General features: G+C 39.9%; 1 protein-coding gene across 1 annotated transcript in view; it reads right to left on the reverse strand.

The window, feature by feature from the left end:
* The window catches only part of LOC146000455 (FRAS1-related extracellular matrix protein 1-like), a 116,075-nt gene that overhangs the window by 15,620 nt on the left and 81,615 nt on the right, over positions 1-18,840 (reverse strand). Inside the window, exons 18-22 of the mRNA XM_083138113.1 lie at positions 17,815-17,925; positions 15,987-16,087; positions 14,885-15,035; positions 8,901-9,103; positions 5,488-5,603 (exon numbers count right to left, since the gene is read on the reverse strand). Of these exons, the coding sequence (XP_082994239.1) occupies positions 5,488-5,603; positions 8,901-9,103; positions 14,885-15,035; positions 15,987-16,087; positions 17,815-17,925 (682 nt within the window). The remainder of the gene's footprint in view (positions 1-5,487; positions 5,604-8,900; positions 9,104-14,884; positions 15,036-15,986; positions 16,088-17,814; positions 17,926-18,840) is intronic.

Raw genomic sequence — 18,840 nt, forward strand, 5'->3', positions numbered from 1 at the left:
GTGGTACATGTCCCCATTCCTCTGACACCTGTTCTATTAACTCATGTTTGTTGCAGACCTCTTGTCCATGTTTTGTTGCATAAGGTGCCACACGTTCACAGTTGGATTGAAATCTGGCGATTGGCCAGGCCAAGGCAAGATACGGATCCCTTGCTGACGTTTCCAAACAGCTGTTTTTTTGGCTCTGTGGCATGGGGCCCCATCGTCCATACAAAACATACCAGGTTTTATCCAGAATGTTGTGGAACACTGGAAGCAGTCTATCGTGCAAGATGGCAGTGTATTTTGCTGCATTGATGTGTCCATCACAAAATATGAATGGCGAACGTCCACCATGCCAAATTGCCCCACACACCATCACACTGATGCCGCCATATTTCACCCTCTGCTTGACAAATCTGTCATCCAGCTGGCTCGAGGCACGCCTCCACACCCAAATCCTCCTGCTATCACTGAATTGGCAATACCAGCTTTCATCAGAGAAGATGACAGTTCGCCAAAAGTTGTCACCGTGCAATGTCATGTCCTCTGCCCACTTGCAACGTCTGTTTTTTTATGTTTTTTTTTTTTTTAATTTTGTGAACAGTGGTTTCTTTCTTGCCACTCGTTTATAAAGCCCTTCCCTATGGAAATACCGCTGAATTGTTCTTTTCGCAAGTTGTGCCACTTGCGCGACGTCCGCCACACTGATCCCTGGATTTCTGAGGATGTGTCTTACTATCGCTCGTCTGACACGTGCCCTGGTCGGTTGGGTTTGTGATATACACTTGTCTTCCTGTCCTTTTTAAATTGTACAATCGCCATGTCACTGTTGCCAATGGTATGGCCAAAGATGTACTAATCTCTCGTTGAGGTGCACCACTCTCCCATTGCCCAATAATGGATGTGCCCTCGTGTAAAGTCGCTAATAAATTGGTGCCTGTCACACGTGGCATGGTTGATAGTCTCAATTCCTTCCTTCCTGATGTTTGTTCGAACTTGGAATGGAAAACATCATCAGTTAGAAGCACCATTGTGGTGACGATGCTCTGTCAGTAGGTGTCTATTTTATTCTATCACCCTAGTGTACAAATTAAACCTTAATTTTGAGAATATTTTTGCACAAGTTCCTCGTATAATGAAAACTGATTATGTTATATTAAGTAAAAAGAAACAAGCATACAATTGAAAGTAATAATGTTTTACTGATACTAATGAAACTTTCACTACACTAAATTAATTTGCAATAATGTTTCCTACATTGATTAACAATGCTAAGTTCTAAAGTTGCTAAAATGACAATAACAAAGCTCCATATAAAAATCAAACTAACAAATTCAATTAAAAACTTTTATATTTCCTAATATACTATTTGTGCCTGTTGGAAACTTCATATTTTATTACAAGGTTTAAAATCTCTTTTCTCTTCTTCAATTCACTGCTTATTTTTGGAAAATCTACAACTTTATAGGTAGACGACACCAAGACTACTAGAGTAGAAGGCTGGGGCCATACCTGATCACGTGGTCCTTGACGTCAGGCGTGACGTCACGCGCGGACAGATCGCTCTACGCTCCGGTTTCGCAGCCGAATCAAAGCAGTAATTATGAACAAAAAAAGAGCCGTAATTATGCCCAGAAGCTAATTGGGAGTGAATACGGAGACTTACTTAGGATCCGACATAACGTATGTCCTTACAGTTGGATTACACAGCCATTTACGCACACATTTTATCGGTAGTTTATAAGTCGTCACATTCCTCTGTGAAACATTAGTTTCATGTAAAATTGCGGTTAATACACCTAGTAATGCATTTTGTTAGGGCAGAAAGAAAAATATATATGTTGAATGCGTAAAATAATTTTGTTAAATAAAGAAAGGCAGAAAGCCAAAATTATGGATAAGTTGAATATGTAAAAGAAAACAATCTCGTCTATTGCTCTCTTTTAGGAGTGAGAGAGGAGCTGTTTTCACTTAACTTCTTCAAATTTGGTAACTTTGCTTCGACTATTGGTATTTATTTCTTAATTAATTTTCCTTATTCAGATTACAATTCTGAGTCTTATGAATCTTTGAACTACACAGGGAGGAATGTGAGGAAGTTCCGTGCGTATTATGTAACACACACTTTAATAAAAAACTTTTCACTGAACGAAAACTTGAGACATAGAACTGAAGAAAGTCGAGGGTCACTTTATATACTTATACGTATATACGTATATATAATCAGTGGAATGTCGAACAGGGGTGCCTACAGGCGGGTATGTGAAAGCTGGTTAAGTCCACTTAACTTGGGGGGGGGGGGGATTGTGATGAAAATTTGACTGAATAAATAATAGAACAATGGAGGATGGAAGTTGAACTACGTTGTCATTTAAGCATCACTCGTATATAAATAGCAAGTTGTGTATTTTGAAGTGTATGGTAGCCTGATGTTGTGTAATGAGACTACTGGTATTGCAATCCACTAACAAGTCTCGTTAGATGCGATGTGTTCAGTTATATATTGTCGCCCGCTGTTTTTATTTTTTTCATCGGAGATCACGACACGTCGCAACACCTCACTGAAGGCATTGTGAACTGCAAATTATTAAAAGTATAAATAAATTACTCAATTAAAATAATTATTGTGATTATTAATTAGAAATTAATTTGTTACTTTCATACATATTGATGTAGATTTGTTAATGATCTCTTGAGACAGAAAGCATTCAACACTCACAACTACACTAATTTGTGTGCGTTTTCAATATTATTCTTAGTAAAGTATATTTGAAATTTAAAGTAATTGCTTATCTTTTCATTGTTATAACAAAAACTCTTTCCCCCGGGAAATTTTTGGTGTTTTTTTTTTGTGGCCAAGATTGTTGGTGGGGGGAAATCCCCCTCGTCCCCTCCAGGATTTCGCACCCTGAACCCAGCAATCGAGAAATACAAGAAAAATGGAGCGAAAAGAACAAAACAGATCAGCCTTTCCACGTTTCTTTCCGTATGGGGTAAAGACTCAGCTGGGTTTTGTCCGCCCATGACGTCACACCCGCAGCAGTCGCGAAAAGAGGCGTGTCTGACCCCAGCCTTTCCTTCTAGTAGTCTTGAGACGACACCTGTGCAACAACAATCACTTTATTTCCTCTTTAGCTTTATATGAAATATTCATTTTGTTCCTTCCCCGTTTCCACATATTTCAACTTGGCAAATTTTTTTCTCTATTTCATCTTCTTCTTTATCTTGCAATTTCACCTCGTTCATTGACTTTTTTGCATTCTGGTTTCTGGTGCACTAAATTGATAGCATTCATGATAATAACAAACAATGTACACCATCAAGAAGAATTCATCTCTCTAGTTTACAATTGTTACCATAGGCGTGCAAATGGGGAGGGGGGAGGGGGAGGATGTCCCATAATCATGGAGGGATTTTTTTCCATGGAGGGACAAACAAGTTTTTTTTTTCAGTAGGCAAACAAGGCATATTGCACCCATAATAGTGTTGACCCTCAAAAAGTCACACCTTTAGTTTGAAGTTATCACCTTCCTGTATCCCCATTAAAATAATTAATGAAAATTACTGTGACTGAAATGAAAGTATATATATAAAATATATACTTTAAGGTTGACATTCATTTTCATGGTGGGGACATGCCCCTAATACTTTTACTTAGAATTCAATAATATTATTCTCTTAAAGAATGTTAAGAAGTATTCCCAAGCTGATAGAAGTTCCAAGCAACTGGAGGAGGAGCCAGCCAGCCAGAAGGAGGAGGAGCCAGCCAGCCAGTCAGGAGAAGGAGGACCCAGACAGCTATGAGGAAGAGGAGGAGCAGGAGCCAACCAGCCAGCCAGGAGGAGGAGAAGGAGGAGCCAGAAGAGGAAGAAGAGCCAGTCAGGAAGAGAGGTCAACCAGCCAGAAGGAGGAGGAGATAGCCAGTCAAGAGGAGGAGGAGGCAGCCAGGAGGGGGGAGAAGCTAGTCAGGAAGAGGAGAGGTGAGGAGCCAGCCAGGAAGCAAGGATGAGGAGGAGCCAGCCAGCTAGCCAGCCAGCCAGGAGGATGATGATGAGGAGGAGAAGCCAGCCAGCCAGGAGTAGGAGACAGCCAGCTAGGAGGAGGAGGAGAGGCCAACCAGCCAGGAGGAGGAGCCAGCCAGCCAGAAGGAGGTGGAGCAGCCAGCCAGCCGGGAGGAGGAGGAGGAAGCCAGCCAGCCAGCAAACCAGGAGGAAGAGAAGCAGGAGCCAGCCAGCCAGAAGGAGGAGGAGCTAGCCAGCCAACCAGGAAGAGGAGGAGCCAGCCAGCCTGGAGGAGGTGTAGGAGACAACCTGCCAGCCAAGAGGAGGAGGATCCAGTCAACCAGTCAGGAAGCAAGGAGGAGGAGCAAGCCTGCCAGAAGGAAGACGAGGACCCAGCCAGCCAGCTAGGAGGATAAGCAGGAGGAGAGGCCAACCAGCCAGAAGGAGGAGTAGGAGCAGAAGCCAGCATGGAGGAGGAGGGGGAGGAAACAGCCAGCCAGCCTGGAGGAGGAGTAGGAGACAGCCAGCCAGCCAAGAGGAGGAACCAGCCAGCTAGCCAGGAGGAGGAGCCAGCCAGCAAGCCAGGACGAAGAGGAGGAGGAGTAGGAGCCAGCCAGCCAGCCAAGAGGAGGAGAAGCCAGCCTGGAGGAGGAGTAGGAGACAGCCAGCCAGGAGGAGAGGCCAACCAGCTAGGAGGAGGAGCCAGCCAGAAGGAGGTGGAGGAGCCAGCCAGTCAGCCAAGAGGAGGAGGAGGAGCCAGCCAGCCAAGAAAAGCAGGAGGTGCCAGCCAGGCGGGGGAGGAGCCTGTCAGCCAGGAGGAGGAACCAGCAGCCAGCCAGCCAGCCAGCACGCCAGGAGGAGGCAGAAGTAAGCCAGGAGGACGAGGGGGAGGAGCCAGCAGCCAGCCAGGAAGCAAGGATGAGGAGGAGCCATCCAGCTAGCCTGAGGAGATGGATGAGCCAGCCAGCCAGGAGGGGGAGGAGGAGCCAGCCAGCAAGCCAGGAGGAAGAGGAGCCAGTCAACCAGCCAGGAGGAAGAGGAGCCAGTCAACCAGCCAGGAAGCAAGGAGGAGGAGGAGGGGCCAGCTAGCCAGGAGGAGGAGAAGGGGCCAACCAGCCAGGAAGAGGAGGAGAAGCCAGCCAGCCAGCAGCCACACTGACCAACACCCTTGCCCAGGGTGGGATTCAAACCCGGGACCCCTGACGTCGTAGCCTGCTTTGCTAACCACTCCACCATGGAGGCTGGTTCAAATGTACATAAATGAACAAAAAACACAGAACAGAATAATTGTCTGTAGTTTTCAAGAAATGGCATGTTAATTGCTGCTACAAGGAGGTGGTTTCAATCTAAACTGGCCATCCACTCAAGGTTAAATGGTTTTAACACTCATAAATTAGAAGAAGATAGAAATAATATGAAAACTGATATTCCGCAACACTTTAGGATGCAATTTAATTAGTATAATCTGTTAATTAATATGAAGTAATTAGTAAAAAAATCCTACCATATTTCCAATTACAGTGTTGATAGGATTGTGGAGAAGTAAATGGAAGTCTTCCAATTCCAGCTCCTCTTCAACATCTTCAACCACGGATACTTGTATTGATATGTTTCCCACTCCTGAAATCCAGTAATGTTTTAGATTAGTCTATTTTGTAACACAATAAGGTAGGTTTACATACCTTCGTATGGTAAAAGATGGGTCAGATTAATTGGTACTCTATTGGTAGGCATATCGGTGAATCGGTTTATACATAAAATTACCGATAATTTTACCACTCCAATATATCTACTGTCCTCCTCCATGGGCATGCAGTCTAAGGTGCTGCACTTTGGACTCCAAGTCGGGTTCGAGTCTGCCTGGGTTCAGTCTCTGTGTTTTCGGCCTGTGTATAGGACCGGTGGAAACCCAACATCGTGAGGAAATTGGGGAGCTATGAGTGAGTAGCGTAATCTGGTCTGGAAAATCATCTATAACGGCTGATGGTTCAACATGCTGACCCCATGTCACCCCATTACTGGTTGAAGATCTACACACCTCTAGGTAGGATTGTGGGAGGGAGACTGGCAGTTGGGAGAGAGGCCAAGTCCCTTCCAGGGCTGTAGAACTACGGGTTACGTTAATATATCTATAAATATCTTACAATTTAGTGCAATGTTGCAACATTTTGTTATAATTTTTATGGACATTAACAACTAATCTCCATTCCATACTTTTTTTAAAGTTAATGTCTAAATATGCAACCCATAACATACATTTATTGAGGAGGTCAATGAGCCACTTGGAATTCTATATTGGATCAGTAGAATATTGGTACATTTTATATCGGTACTTTATTGGTATTGGCCAAAATTTCATATCAGCCCATCCCTAGTAAAAAAGAAGAGTCAAAATTGTTAAAATCTACTATCAAGTCAAGAGGCACAACAAGTATATATAATGGATGTATTCAAATATATCCAATGGGTACATATCGATGAATGAAGATATCTTGTTATTTTAATACCTACAGTACTCGGGGCGAGTGACCATTGTTACCCAGCCCCTTTGTTTTTGTTACCGCCAAGCAGTGCAGTGGAGGGGAGTGGCAGGGACTTCAGTACCTTCCGCCTACATTCCCAGCTACCTGACTAGTGTGCGTTTGTACATTGTAGTGAAGAGTGGCCCATATTATTGCGCTTGAAAGTCAGTTGGTTGACATTTGTCCCCCACGGGATTAGCGGCGTTATGAATGCACCAAAGCGTCCACGACTGTGTAATGACTCTCTTATTTTGGACGTATTACTTGGTGAGAGTTCTGATGAGGACGATGTTGTGGAAAATGATAGTGACGATGGTGAAGATGACCATTTAGATGTCCAGGATGATCTTTCTGACACCAAAGAAGCAGATGAGCTACAAAACGACCAAGTGGAAAATACCGAAAATGAACTGGCGCCAAATGCGGAAGAAGAATCCGGTGATGAAGAGAATATCCCATTTGCAAATTTATACATGGTAAGAGATGAGTTTAAAAATGTAATGAAGTGGAAAAACTATCCCCCTCAGCCCAGAAATGTACGAACCAGAGCTGACAACATTATTTTGTGGCTCCCAGGACCAACTGGACAGGGTAGGGAAGCAAGCAGTGCTGTTGATTGCTTTGTACACTTGGACGATAACGTTATTGGAACTATAGTTACATCAACCAACATTTATATTGACCATATAAAAGAGCATTTTAGCTGAAACAGGGACGCCAAATACACGAATGTTGTTGAAATTCGTGGTTTCACAGGCATTTTGCTACTAACCGGCTGTTTGGGCAGTAACAGGAAAAAACTAAGCAGGTGTGGGTCAACTCTGCAGGGACCGGTGTGGAAGTCTGTTACCTTGCCATGAGTGAGAATAGATTTCATTTTCTCATACGATGTCTTCATTTTGATGATATCAGAGATCGCCAGCAGCGAAGAAAAATTGATCGGCTTGCGCCTATAAGAGAAGTCCTAGAACTTGTGGTGCAAAACATGTGGTCAACGCCTCAATCATTTACAAGTTCAACAATGCTACAGCTAAACCACCTGCAAGACGAGAATTCCTGCAAAGTTTGGCGTTGGAACTCATAAAACCTCTGATTGAGAGTAGAATCCAGCCTCCTTTCATCCCTGCACATCTGAAGAGAAGAGGAAAGGCCCTTCTTGGAATCGAAGGAACTCCACAGCCTGGGGGCAGACAACAAGGTAACAGTGGAGGCCGCTGCTACCTATGTAGGAGGGCGAGAGACAAAACAACCAGAAAACATTGTGAAAAATGTGCATGTCGTATCTGTAGTGATCATTCATCAATTGTTTGTACTGAATGCTTGGAATAGGACTAAGGTAATACAACCAATGCAACTGTAAAATATTGCTGACTTCTTAGTATTCTTATGTACAAATGTATTTCTGTAGTTTAACATCCATTTCATTCTTGATATCCAAACTTTGAAACAAAATAAGGACACTATAGGCCTAGTTATTACATTGAAATTTTCAACCTTCAATATGCGTAAAAAAATTATTACAAGTAACAAACATTGTTGTGACTATACTCTTTCTATATGTAAAATGCAGAGTACGCTTTAGCGATTTTTTTTGCCTTGTAATAAAGGCCAAAATATGTTAATACAGTAGAGCGTCGATTATCCGAAGTAATTGGGGGACATGGGTGTTCGGAAAACTGGTTTGTTCGGATAATCGAACTGTACATGTTTATTTGCCAAAAAGAAGTACTGTACAGTAAATTTATTCATAAAAACAGGCATCTCTTTAAGTATGTATTACAAAGTAACGTACAAAGGCAACTTTAGTAGGAATATATAGTATGTGGTACAGTTTATTAAACAAAAATATGTACATATTACATACGCATTTTGCATGAACAATACACACAGTACACAAAATTAACGTTTAAAAAAATCCTTTATTTTGGTCTGTCTAAGCAAGCCTACACGCTTACGAGCAGCTAAGTCACGTACTTTTTTCATTACAGATATCTGAAAGTGAGCGAGTACACAGTTCGGTTAAGCGGTCGTTCGGTTGACCGACGTTCGGATAATCGACGCTGTACTGTATATATGTTTATGGATTTTCAATAAAGCTGACTTTCAGATGAGCAAAGAGTTTTACAATGTTATCATGCATTAAAAAAAAGTTATGGTAGCCTAAAGTCTTATCATTCTGAAAAGGAAAGAAAGAAGAAAACTAATTTCAACTCTCTAACAATTAGTTCTCTTGCTACGATTATTTTGTAAATTATGTCAAATTTGAAAACCATGCACTTCAAATCTTCCCATGCCAAGAGCTAACAGGCCAGAGCGGGTTTTGCTGTCCACTAAAGCTTAAATGTCTGTGGCAGTAGAAAAGGCAAGTTTTGCATTATCTGAATAAGACCCCCACCTGGATTAAACTGAATCTGGTGTTTCTGATCCACGACGAAGTCTTCCAACTCCACGGCAAGCCCTGGAACTGCTTTGATGCTGAGGAAAGATGAAGTGTGGAGGAAACCTGTCCTTTTGATTTCTACTGTTAGAAACCTTTCGTTCTCACAGGCTGAGTATCGTCTCTCTGTAAAAGCCACTTCCGACCACTGGATGAAAAATCTAAAGAAAATACACAAGATTTAGTGGAGGGACACAATTTACTGATACAGTCATTTTGTTGGATCAGTTGATCAGTAAAATTGCTGATAATTTTACAATTCCAATATTTCTCTGTAACTTAGTGAAAAATTACATTATGTTCTATTTATGAATATAAAGGAACCATATATTTACCTTGGTTTTGTAGAGTAATGTCTACATGCACACTTTCATTTTTAAGCAAATCAATTACAATCATCTGCTGGCATGCATTTAGTTAAGGATATGAATAAGCCATTGGCTTTCTTCTTGGAAAACCTACAATTTTAAATTGGATCAGTAGTATCAGTACCAGCAAATTATATACCAGTACTGTATTGACGTTGGCAAAAATCTCAATTTTTTCCATTGTTATTGCAAATGAAACGAAAATATATATATTCATGATAGATGTGATAAACGCAGATTTAGTATTTCGTACGTAAAGTTTGGTGTTTCAATGCTGCAAATTTGGATGTTTTCAGATTAATTTCGAAAGCTCACTGCTTTCCCATACAACCTCACCACATCAGGCAATTATCCAAAGCTGTTAAACCCCTCAACATCAGACTCACACACAAACCTATATCTCAAATTGTAAGAGCCCTACACAACTTCAAAAGATATTACCTATCCAAACTTGCATCCTCTGGGGTCTACGAGTCCAAATGCCAATGCCACAGCAGCTAAAACCATGCCATTATCCAACAGAAACCAACACTAAACCTAGACAACTGACAAGGACACCGAACAAGGCACCCTGTTCTTAAAAAAAATCCCAGACCACGAGAAGAAAAAATGTGGTCCCCCTGCCCAACCCCCTTCCGCCCACCCAAGGAACATGAACAACAGTGCACCAAGCAACACAATGCAGCAGACAACCCAACCTGCCAGTCGCCACCCTGTAATGCCGCCAGATGACAGCAATCAAAACAGCTGCCAGCGGACAACACAGGAGACGACGCAAACCAAGAAACACGCACCAGCAATGCCAGATGGGAGAAAATGGGACTACTGCTGCCTGGGAACAAACAAAGCAGTGATGCATACCATTTCCATTCCAGATGCTCCATTCTCAGTTAATGAAGGCAGTAAGTGGGCCATTGCAATAACATAAAATTCGCAACATACTAACACCAAACTTATCCTATGAAAACTACACAGGGTGTTTCTGTGACTGTGTTACAGACTTCCAGGGATGATGGAAGGGAACAAACGCAACAAAATAAGATAGTGAACCCTGGTCCGGAAATGCCCGTCAAAAGTTACCAAGCCAAAACCTTCGAAAGGCAGACAACCACGCACAACATGGAGGGGAACCATAAAAGATGTGGAAGATGGAAGTGGAAAACAAACACAGAAGAATCACTGTAGTAGCTTTAATGAGTAATAAATGCAGCCATCATTACAGCAGTTGTTCAAATGGACGCCCCACCCTGCTTCGATACATGCATGACAGCTTCGCAATAAGCTCTGTCGCATCCGCTCTAATATCCCAGGAGTCGTTCAGACCAGATCACAGGCTGCAAGGATTCTTGCCAAGAGTTCCTCTACATTACTCACAGATATCTTGTAGACAACACTTTCGACATGAACCCACAACAACAACAAAAAAAAAAATCAGGTGGGTAGATTAGGTGAATGGGCAGGCCAAGCAACAGGTCCGCCTCTCCCTATCCACCGTAGTGGGAATGTCTGCGTCAGAATATCACGAGCACCAGCTACAAAGTGGGCTGGGGCCCCATCATGCTGAAACCACATGTGTTGACGAACGAGAAGTGGGAAGGATGTCTCTCTGAAACACAGTGTACACTGGTCCAGTTAATTGTGGCGGTAAAAGATACGGACCTCTTAAATGTTCCAGGGCATGCACTGTGGATTCTTTCCCCTTTCGTTTATGGTTCCCTCCACGTTGTGCATGGTTGCCTGCCCTTCGAAGGTTTTGGCTTGTAACTTTTGACTGAGGCATTTCTGGACCAGGGTTCCCTATCTCATTTTGTTGCGTTTGTTCCCTTCCATCATTGCTGGAAGTCTGTAACATGGTCACCGAAATATCCTGTATATGTATCTTTATTTAACCTTTTGGAGCCCAAGGCCATTTTAAGCAAAATGCAGACTTTCAATTAAATGAGTGAAGATCGGAGGCTAATTGCCCTAGAGAGATGAATGATATACCGTTGTATGTGGAATGAACCAGAGATTGAGACTATATAAAATTTATGCAAATCAGGCATACATGTGGCGGAGGGGGAGGGGAGAACCCCTAAATTCCAAAATTTCAGGAAAAATGAGATTTCCCCCTCCCCCCAAGAAAAAAGCACATGACAGTGTCGACATGCACATGGAAATTATCGCTGGCATGTAAGGAACACAAAAATATTTGCATTATTATCGTATGACCAATGTAACGCGAGTTGTACCCCCAAAAGGAATGGTCAGCACGCCACTGATTCAAGCTTCAAAATGCAGCGTTACCTTGAAATGACTGTAGCACAGAGGCTGATTGCCCTAGAGAGATGAATGATATACCGTTGTACGCAAAATGAATCACAGATTCAGGTGATATAAAATTTATGCACATTCGACGTATATATGGAGGGGGAATCCCCAAAAAATCACCCCCCCTGAAAAAAAGGAAATGAAAAGGTCAACATACACATAGAAATTATCGCTGGCATGTAAGAAACAGAAAAATATTTGAATTATTATCATATGACCAATGTAACTCGAGTTGTACCTCCGAAACGTAAGGCCTGCGTGCCACTGTCTCAAGCTTCGGATTTCAGTGAAATGCAGGGTTACATTGAAATGACTATAGCTCAGAGGCTAATTGCTCTAGAGATGAATGATATACCGTTGTATGCGGAATGAATTACAAATTCAGACTGCTTCAAATTCTATTTTTAGTAGGGATGGGACCGATTAATCGGTACTCTATCGGTATCGGCCGATATAGGCATATCGGTGTATCGGTTTATCGGTAAAATTACCGATTATTTTACCGATCCGATATATCGATAAATATCTTATAATTTAGTGCAAAATTCTGCCATTTTGTTGTAATTTTTATGGACAATCTTGATACACTACTTTCTAAAAAAGTAATTGTCTAAATATTCAACTTCTGTTGCACTGCAGTCACCTCGAAACACACATTTGTTAAGAAGATCAATGAACATTTCAGGTTCTTCAAGTACCATATTTAACTTTATATCGGATCGGTAGAATATCGGTTATCGGTATTGGTAAATTTTATATCGGTACTTTATCGGTATCGGCCAAAATTACATATCGGCCCATCCCTAATTTTTAGACAATGCAGGGTAACCTTTGTAGCCACTTGTGCTGAAGAACAAAGGCTTTTCTTCAGCGCACCTCGAACTTCCACTCTTACAACACAGTTTCAACAACCCCTCTTCCCCCTCCCCCCCGCTTGCGCCCACACGGAAAACATTTCTTTTGACCTCGGGTACCGATAAACAAATTTCCTTCAAATGCAGTTTTCAGGGGTGTGGGAAACACATTGCTTTAGAACAACAAAGCCAGCCTTCCTATGTCGGCAAAATTTTTCCCATGAAAAAAGACGCAAAAAAGATGTCGCCTTTTTCCCCATTTTCATGAAAAAAAAAGTGCAACAATCATTCTGTTAAATTCATGTGTTAACAACAATATGAAAAAAGAGAATAGGAATTCTAGCCAAAAATAGGGAAGTTATAACGTAAAAACTACGACCTTGACAAAGCGAGGGTTACCCAAGAGCATCTCAATCGAGACAATTGGGCACCAAAAGGTTAAACCACACTTTTCCGTGACTTTTTGTTAATTGCAATGACAAGGGTCTGATGATTAGATGAATACTGACAAAGAACATCCAGGTTGGGACTCGAACCTGGGAACTTTGGTCACGAGTCTGAAAGTCTACCACTTAACATGCTTGGCCTCCGAGCCAGGAAAATTAATTTTAAATGCATTGATTATAATTATTTGAAATTAGGGATGCAGTGTGAAATTTTTACAAGTACCCATAAAGTATTGACCTAAACATTATCAATGATGATAACATATGTAATAGACGTTTGCCATAAAAAAGATACTGCATGGTTGAAATCGATTTTACAAAAACAAGGTACACATTTTATGCGTTTATATTCATAAAAACTACAACAAAATGTCTGAATTACAGACCATTATTTTTGTATATTTATTGGTAATTATTCCTACCTGAAATATTACATTTTCTCTTGGAATATTTTGCATATTACAAATTTTTATTCATTACTAAGGTTATGGAACTTTTACTGCAAATAAACTGACCATTGATTTCTTTTGTTGAACGTTGATAGATGGCAACAATAGTCAGTAAGGTTTTAATAATCAACACAGTCTAACAATGAGAGAGGCTCCATGGTAACAATCCAAAGAGGAAAACTACATTACAAGATGATATCTGAAATTTCTCCCATGAATTTTACCATGACTGTGTGTGTGTATGCATGTGGATTCATCAGATGAGTTGCTTTTCAACTGGGAATGGAAAATTTTCAGAAAGGAACATCTATGATTGAACAGGTACGTGTTATGTCATATGACTCTCTCTTATCTTTTTCACTGTGTGCAATATACATATTAAATGGAACTAGCTTGATCATTACACCCGTATATATAAATGACAACCTTCGCAGTGCTTCTTCGTAATTGATTTCTGGGAGTGCAAGAGAAGAAGAAAATATTTTCTAAATAATTGATAAACTTAGAGCGATTTCCTGTGCACACACCGTATCATACATGTGGAGGTAAGGTGTAGAGTTCCTCAGACATGTCCAACATTTTGAGCATCGCGTGACTTTTATTCAGAACATGCATCTTTCACTTGGATAAACAGAATATCCCAGCAAAATTAATTATCTCCTGAGTAGACAGGAGTAATAATACTATTGATTATAAGTTTGGGAAATTGTATACGAAAATTCCTTTAAAAATTCATTATTTTTGAAGTGCAAATGTTCCAATTTCACATTGTTTGCTAACATTTCCTAATATTATGTAATATTTAGGTCTGAAATGAAACTGATGCCAAATTATTGGTTATCAGAAAGTCAGTTGGAATTTATTTACCAATACTTGTCCACAGTTTTATGTAGTTTTGATCTTTTGGAAGGGGAGAGGAAGAGATCTGCAAAAAAATATCACATGACAGTTTCACAGAGTCTAAACAAGTATTCAAAATTTGAAGTTTCCATTTATTTTGCACCAGTGTGTGTGAAAAAGTAGGTTTTGTAATTACTTATTTTAATATTCTCATATAATTCTTGAATATTTTAAAGCAAAACTCTGGTAAATTAGTGTAGTCATATTAATCAATATTTTCAACAGCTTTTAACTGTTACCATCTTAAAACACAGGAATTGGTATGAATGGGAATCAGTACAAATATCAGCATTAGTTCAAACCTAATATTACTATGAATGATTACGTCCCGTATTTTGCTTATAGCAATCCGGCAACTGTAGTAAGGTGGTGAGGTGGATGTGATGTGATCATCACCTTTTACATTGTAAATATACAACTATGTTATGTGGTAAATTTCTGTTATGATCCACAACATAAATTGCAGTTTACCTGTTGGTTTCTTTATGCAAGACATGCTGTACAGGTTATAATGAACCCTTTAAACCACTTGATAAGAATGAGAAATCTTAAATTTCATTTAATGCTAGTAAGTAAATTTGTAAACAAAAAACAGACAATGCAAATACTCCACACCTCTCTTTTGTTGAAAGAACTCGTCCCATCTTGTCAACAACCAAAAAGATGAACTCGTCATGGTATACTCCGGTATCAGGGTTATCCAGCATGTACGCCACCACACCTTTATCAACCTCATATTGGTGGAAACCTTCAGACCTCATTGTTCCTATAGTATAAATCAATCAATAAATAAATAAATAAAAATAAAATATAATAATAATAATAATAATAATAAAAGAATCACAGCCACACAACAAATTTAGTTTCGTCAGTCTTTTGATAGCAAGAATGCTGCTAAATATACTTGTCATTCTGAAGAATTATTCTCACTGCAAATTCTGCAATACTGGATATTTTCAGATAACCTCCTATATTATTCAGGGAAATCTACGTATGTGTACTGATTTTACTTTTCTATAGATAGTTGTAACATGAAATAGGATTTACGATGTTTAGTGGATCCTTAGTCTAACTTGGGAGCATGCTTCTATGTTTTAACATGGTAGCAATTGGACAGCTGCAGGATGCTTTGTTTGGCAAGCTGGGGCATACCATCCTTCTGCTTCTCCTCACACTACGAACAATGCTTGTGGTAAATAAAAGTTCAAAATTTGCGTGCAAAAACATAGCACATTTTGTAATCGCAAGTGATAAAGTAGCATTTTGTGGTTAAAATAGTGAATAAAATCCTGAATTGGATTTAAATATTGCACTTTTTATACAAAATACAAATTTCCATTATAATTCCATATTCATAAACTTCATCTATGCAAAATTAAAAGAAGTAAGAAAAAATCCTACCTACAAACATAATGAACTTCAATTTCTGAAACAATAACAAACAAAACACACACATACACATAAACCTTCGTCATGTCATTCACATGACGACTGATGCCTCTCCTGCTATTATGCATGCATGCAATGCATGTCTAAACAAACCAGGTTCATAAATTTCAGAGCTCATCTTTACAGTGACACAAACCTTCTGTCATTAGCACTAGGATTTTGCATGTTATTATTTTTTGTTTTATTGCACATCTAATCAAAATCCAAAATAAAGTATTACCAGAAAGTCTAAAAAATATACGATCAAAACAATTTCAAGTTGTCATACCTGTTGTAAGGTCAGCCAAGTATCCCTGAGAAGGTGGAGCCAATATTTTGTAATAAACATCTCCTTTATTCATTCCATTGACTTCTGTTCGCAAATTATGCCTGAAAATAAGAAAACCGTGGTGCAATGTTGTATGTGCTTTGAATATTCATCAAATAGCAGGTGATCCAGGGTATGTTAAAATGAATAAGCAGCAGTTTGCTCTAATTTGCAAGCATCACAATAAAACTAAGCAATGAATAACAATATCCAAAAAATAAGAACATATATTGCTTATTTAATGAGACAGCACAAATCCACAAGCCCTTGACTAAAGAACATGGACACAATATAGGTACACAATGAGGAAAAAACAATCTAAATAGATTCACTTGCCACTTTGTTGCTACAAGCTGCATTGTGCATTGGTCGTTTATTTACATCATTTAGTTATTTTTGTTATCTTGCATATGTTTTCTGTCACTTTAGGCTCAAGGACGAATGATGGAATGGATGAAGGGACACTCACAAAGGAATGTTCATGCCAAACTTGAAAGTAAATGGTGAGATCATGACACCAGCACTTCATGCACTCGACCACATCATTTAATGTTCTCAAATTACTTCAACTGTAATGAAGAGGTGAAGGAAGGGAAGTGTCTTGAAAATGGGAGGAAACTTCAATGCTTTCATTGACAGTACCATCTTTGGAGGTCTCCCCGATGATGTGGTCATAATGTCGCTTGTAATCAAGGGGTTCTGGGTTCGATACCCAGTGGAGGCACATTGCACATTGGTTCGGATCCCACTTTAAACTGTAGGTCCAGTTCTGATTAGCCTATCTGTGCATAAAGTGAACTTAAAACAACAATTCCTTGATTGATTCATTCCATATTCGCCTGGAGTGTGCTGAATACAATAATGATTCACCCAAACTTAAAAAGAGCACAGCTTTTAGCATAAACTCTACATTTTAGTTTGAATTTTGTTGCTGTTGTTGCTTCTAGACAGTCAATGATCTTTCTGACAATTTAATATGTTTTTAACACTGCAACAAAAATGATAAAATCCTTATAAATATTTGGGATTTTTTTTAACGTTAATTTTGTGTACTGTGTGTATTGTTCATGCAAAATGCGTATGTAATATGTACATATTTTTGTTTAATAAACTGTACCACATACTATATATTCCTACTGAAGTTGCCTTTGTACGTTACTTTGTAATACATACTTAAAGAGATGCCTGTTTTTATGAATAAATTTACTGTACAGTACTTCTTTTTGGCAAATAAACATGTACAGTTCGATTATCCGAACAAACCAGTTTTCCGAACACCCATGTCCCCCAATTACTTCGGATAATCGACGCTCTACTGTATTGTCAAGTTTAATTAGCTATAGATAATAATAATAACCCATGACATAAGAACCTGTGAGGGATCTAACCAGTTACAGGGTGACGTGTGTCCAACACAACGAACCCCCAGTCATCACTGTAGGTTTTCTATGGCCAGGTTACGCTACTCATTCGTAGCTCCCCAATTTCCTATCGATGGAGGGTGGTCACCGGTGCCAAACACTGGCTGAAATCTCAGGAGAAAAGTTGTTACGCTTCCCCCAGGAGACTCGAACAAGCACACGTCTCATAGCTGAAACCAAAACCTTGCACCTTAGACTGCATAGCAAGGGCCATGTTATCCATATGGTCGAGAAAAGTGCCGATTTAGCTCAGGTGTGTGCTTAGATGTGGTTGGTGGGGGATATAAAACCCTACCTAATCTAATTACCCAGAATAAAGACTGTCAGAATAGTGAAAGAAACGATACAATATAGATCTGAACCATTACCTTGCAATTACAAATCCTTGTTTCCATTTTCTTAGGAACTCTAACTCATCAGGACTTGACATTAGTACCTGCACATTTGCAATGTGATGGGGCGACACTTGAATGTTGAATCTGCAAAGTACAAATAAGATATTAGTAAAACAGTAACTAGCTATGTCTCAATAAACAAAAAATAAAGTAAAGAATATGATGCTCACCACAATGTTTAAAAAAAATTCCGATATGAAATGGAAGTGGGAAAATATTAGATTCATGATAGAAAATCAGAAAATATCAAATAACAATAACAATTATCATGTTTATGTATTAATTTTAGCACATACATATAATTCCTCAATTTTAATTGCATATGTGATTATTATAAATTTGCATTCTAACAATAATTAATGTTTACATCTAAAGAGGAGCAGTAGCAGGTAGATTAAACTGAGTTTTGGTTGTAAGTCAGTTTAGGCACAGGAAGGCTAATCGGACTGGGCCTATAGTTTAAAGTCAGATCCAAACCACTTGTTCCCCCATCGGGTATCAAACCCGAGTTGCCTTGAGTAGCAGGTAGATGTACTGGGAACACAACATGGCAGAAGATAGTTGGAAGATAGGGAAACTAGAAGACCAACAGCTCCACAAGCAGAAAGAAGATCAGGCAGAAATAACTGAAGTTAAGAAGATAGAAGAAGACAATAGGAGCTCCAGAAGTCTGAGATGCAGATAAAGATGTAAGAGCTCAAATCAGAAGAGGTAGAAGCTCAAGTAGCAGAGGGGGTAGGAACAGCTCCAGAAGAAGGAACAAGCAGAGGAGGCAAGACCAGCTCCAGACGAAGGAGGAAGCAGAGAAGGTAGGAGCAGCTCCAGAAGAAGGGGGAGGCAGAGGAGGTAAGAGCAGCTCCAGAAGAAGGAGGATGTACAGTAGGCAAAGGCCAGCCCCAGAAGAAGGAGGCAAGTGCAGTTTTGGAAGAAAGAGACAAGGGCAGCTCCAGAAAGAGGAGGAGGCAAGAGTAGTTCCAGAAGAATGAGGAGGCAGGGGAA

The sequence above is a fragment of the Lepisma saccharinum genome, chromosome 16, assembly GCF_977018435.1.
Source record: "Lepisma saccharinum chromosome 16, izLepSacc3.1, whole genome shotgun sequence".
Lineage (NCBI taxonomy): Eukaryota > Metazoa > Arthropoda > Insecta > Zygentoma > Lepismatidae > Lepisma > Lepisma saccharinum.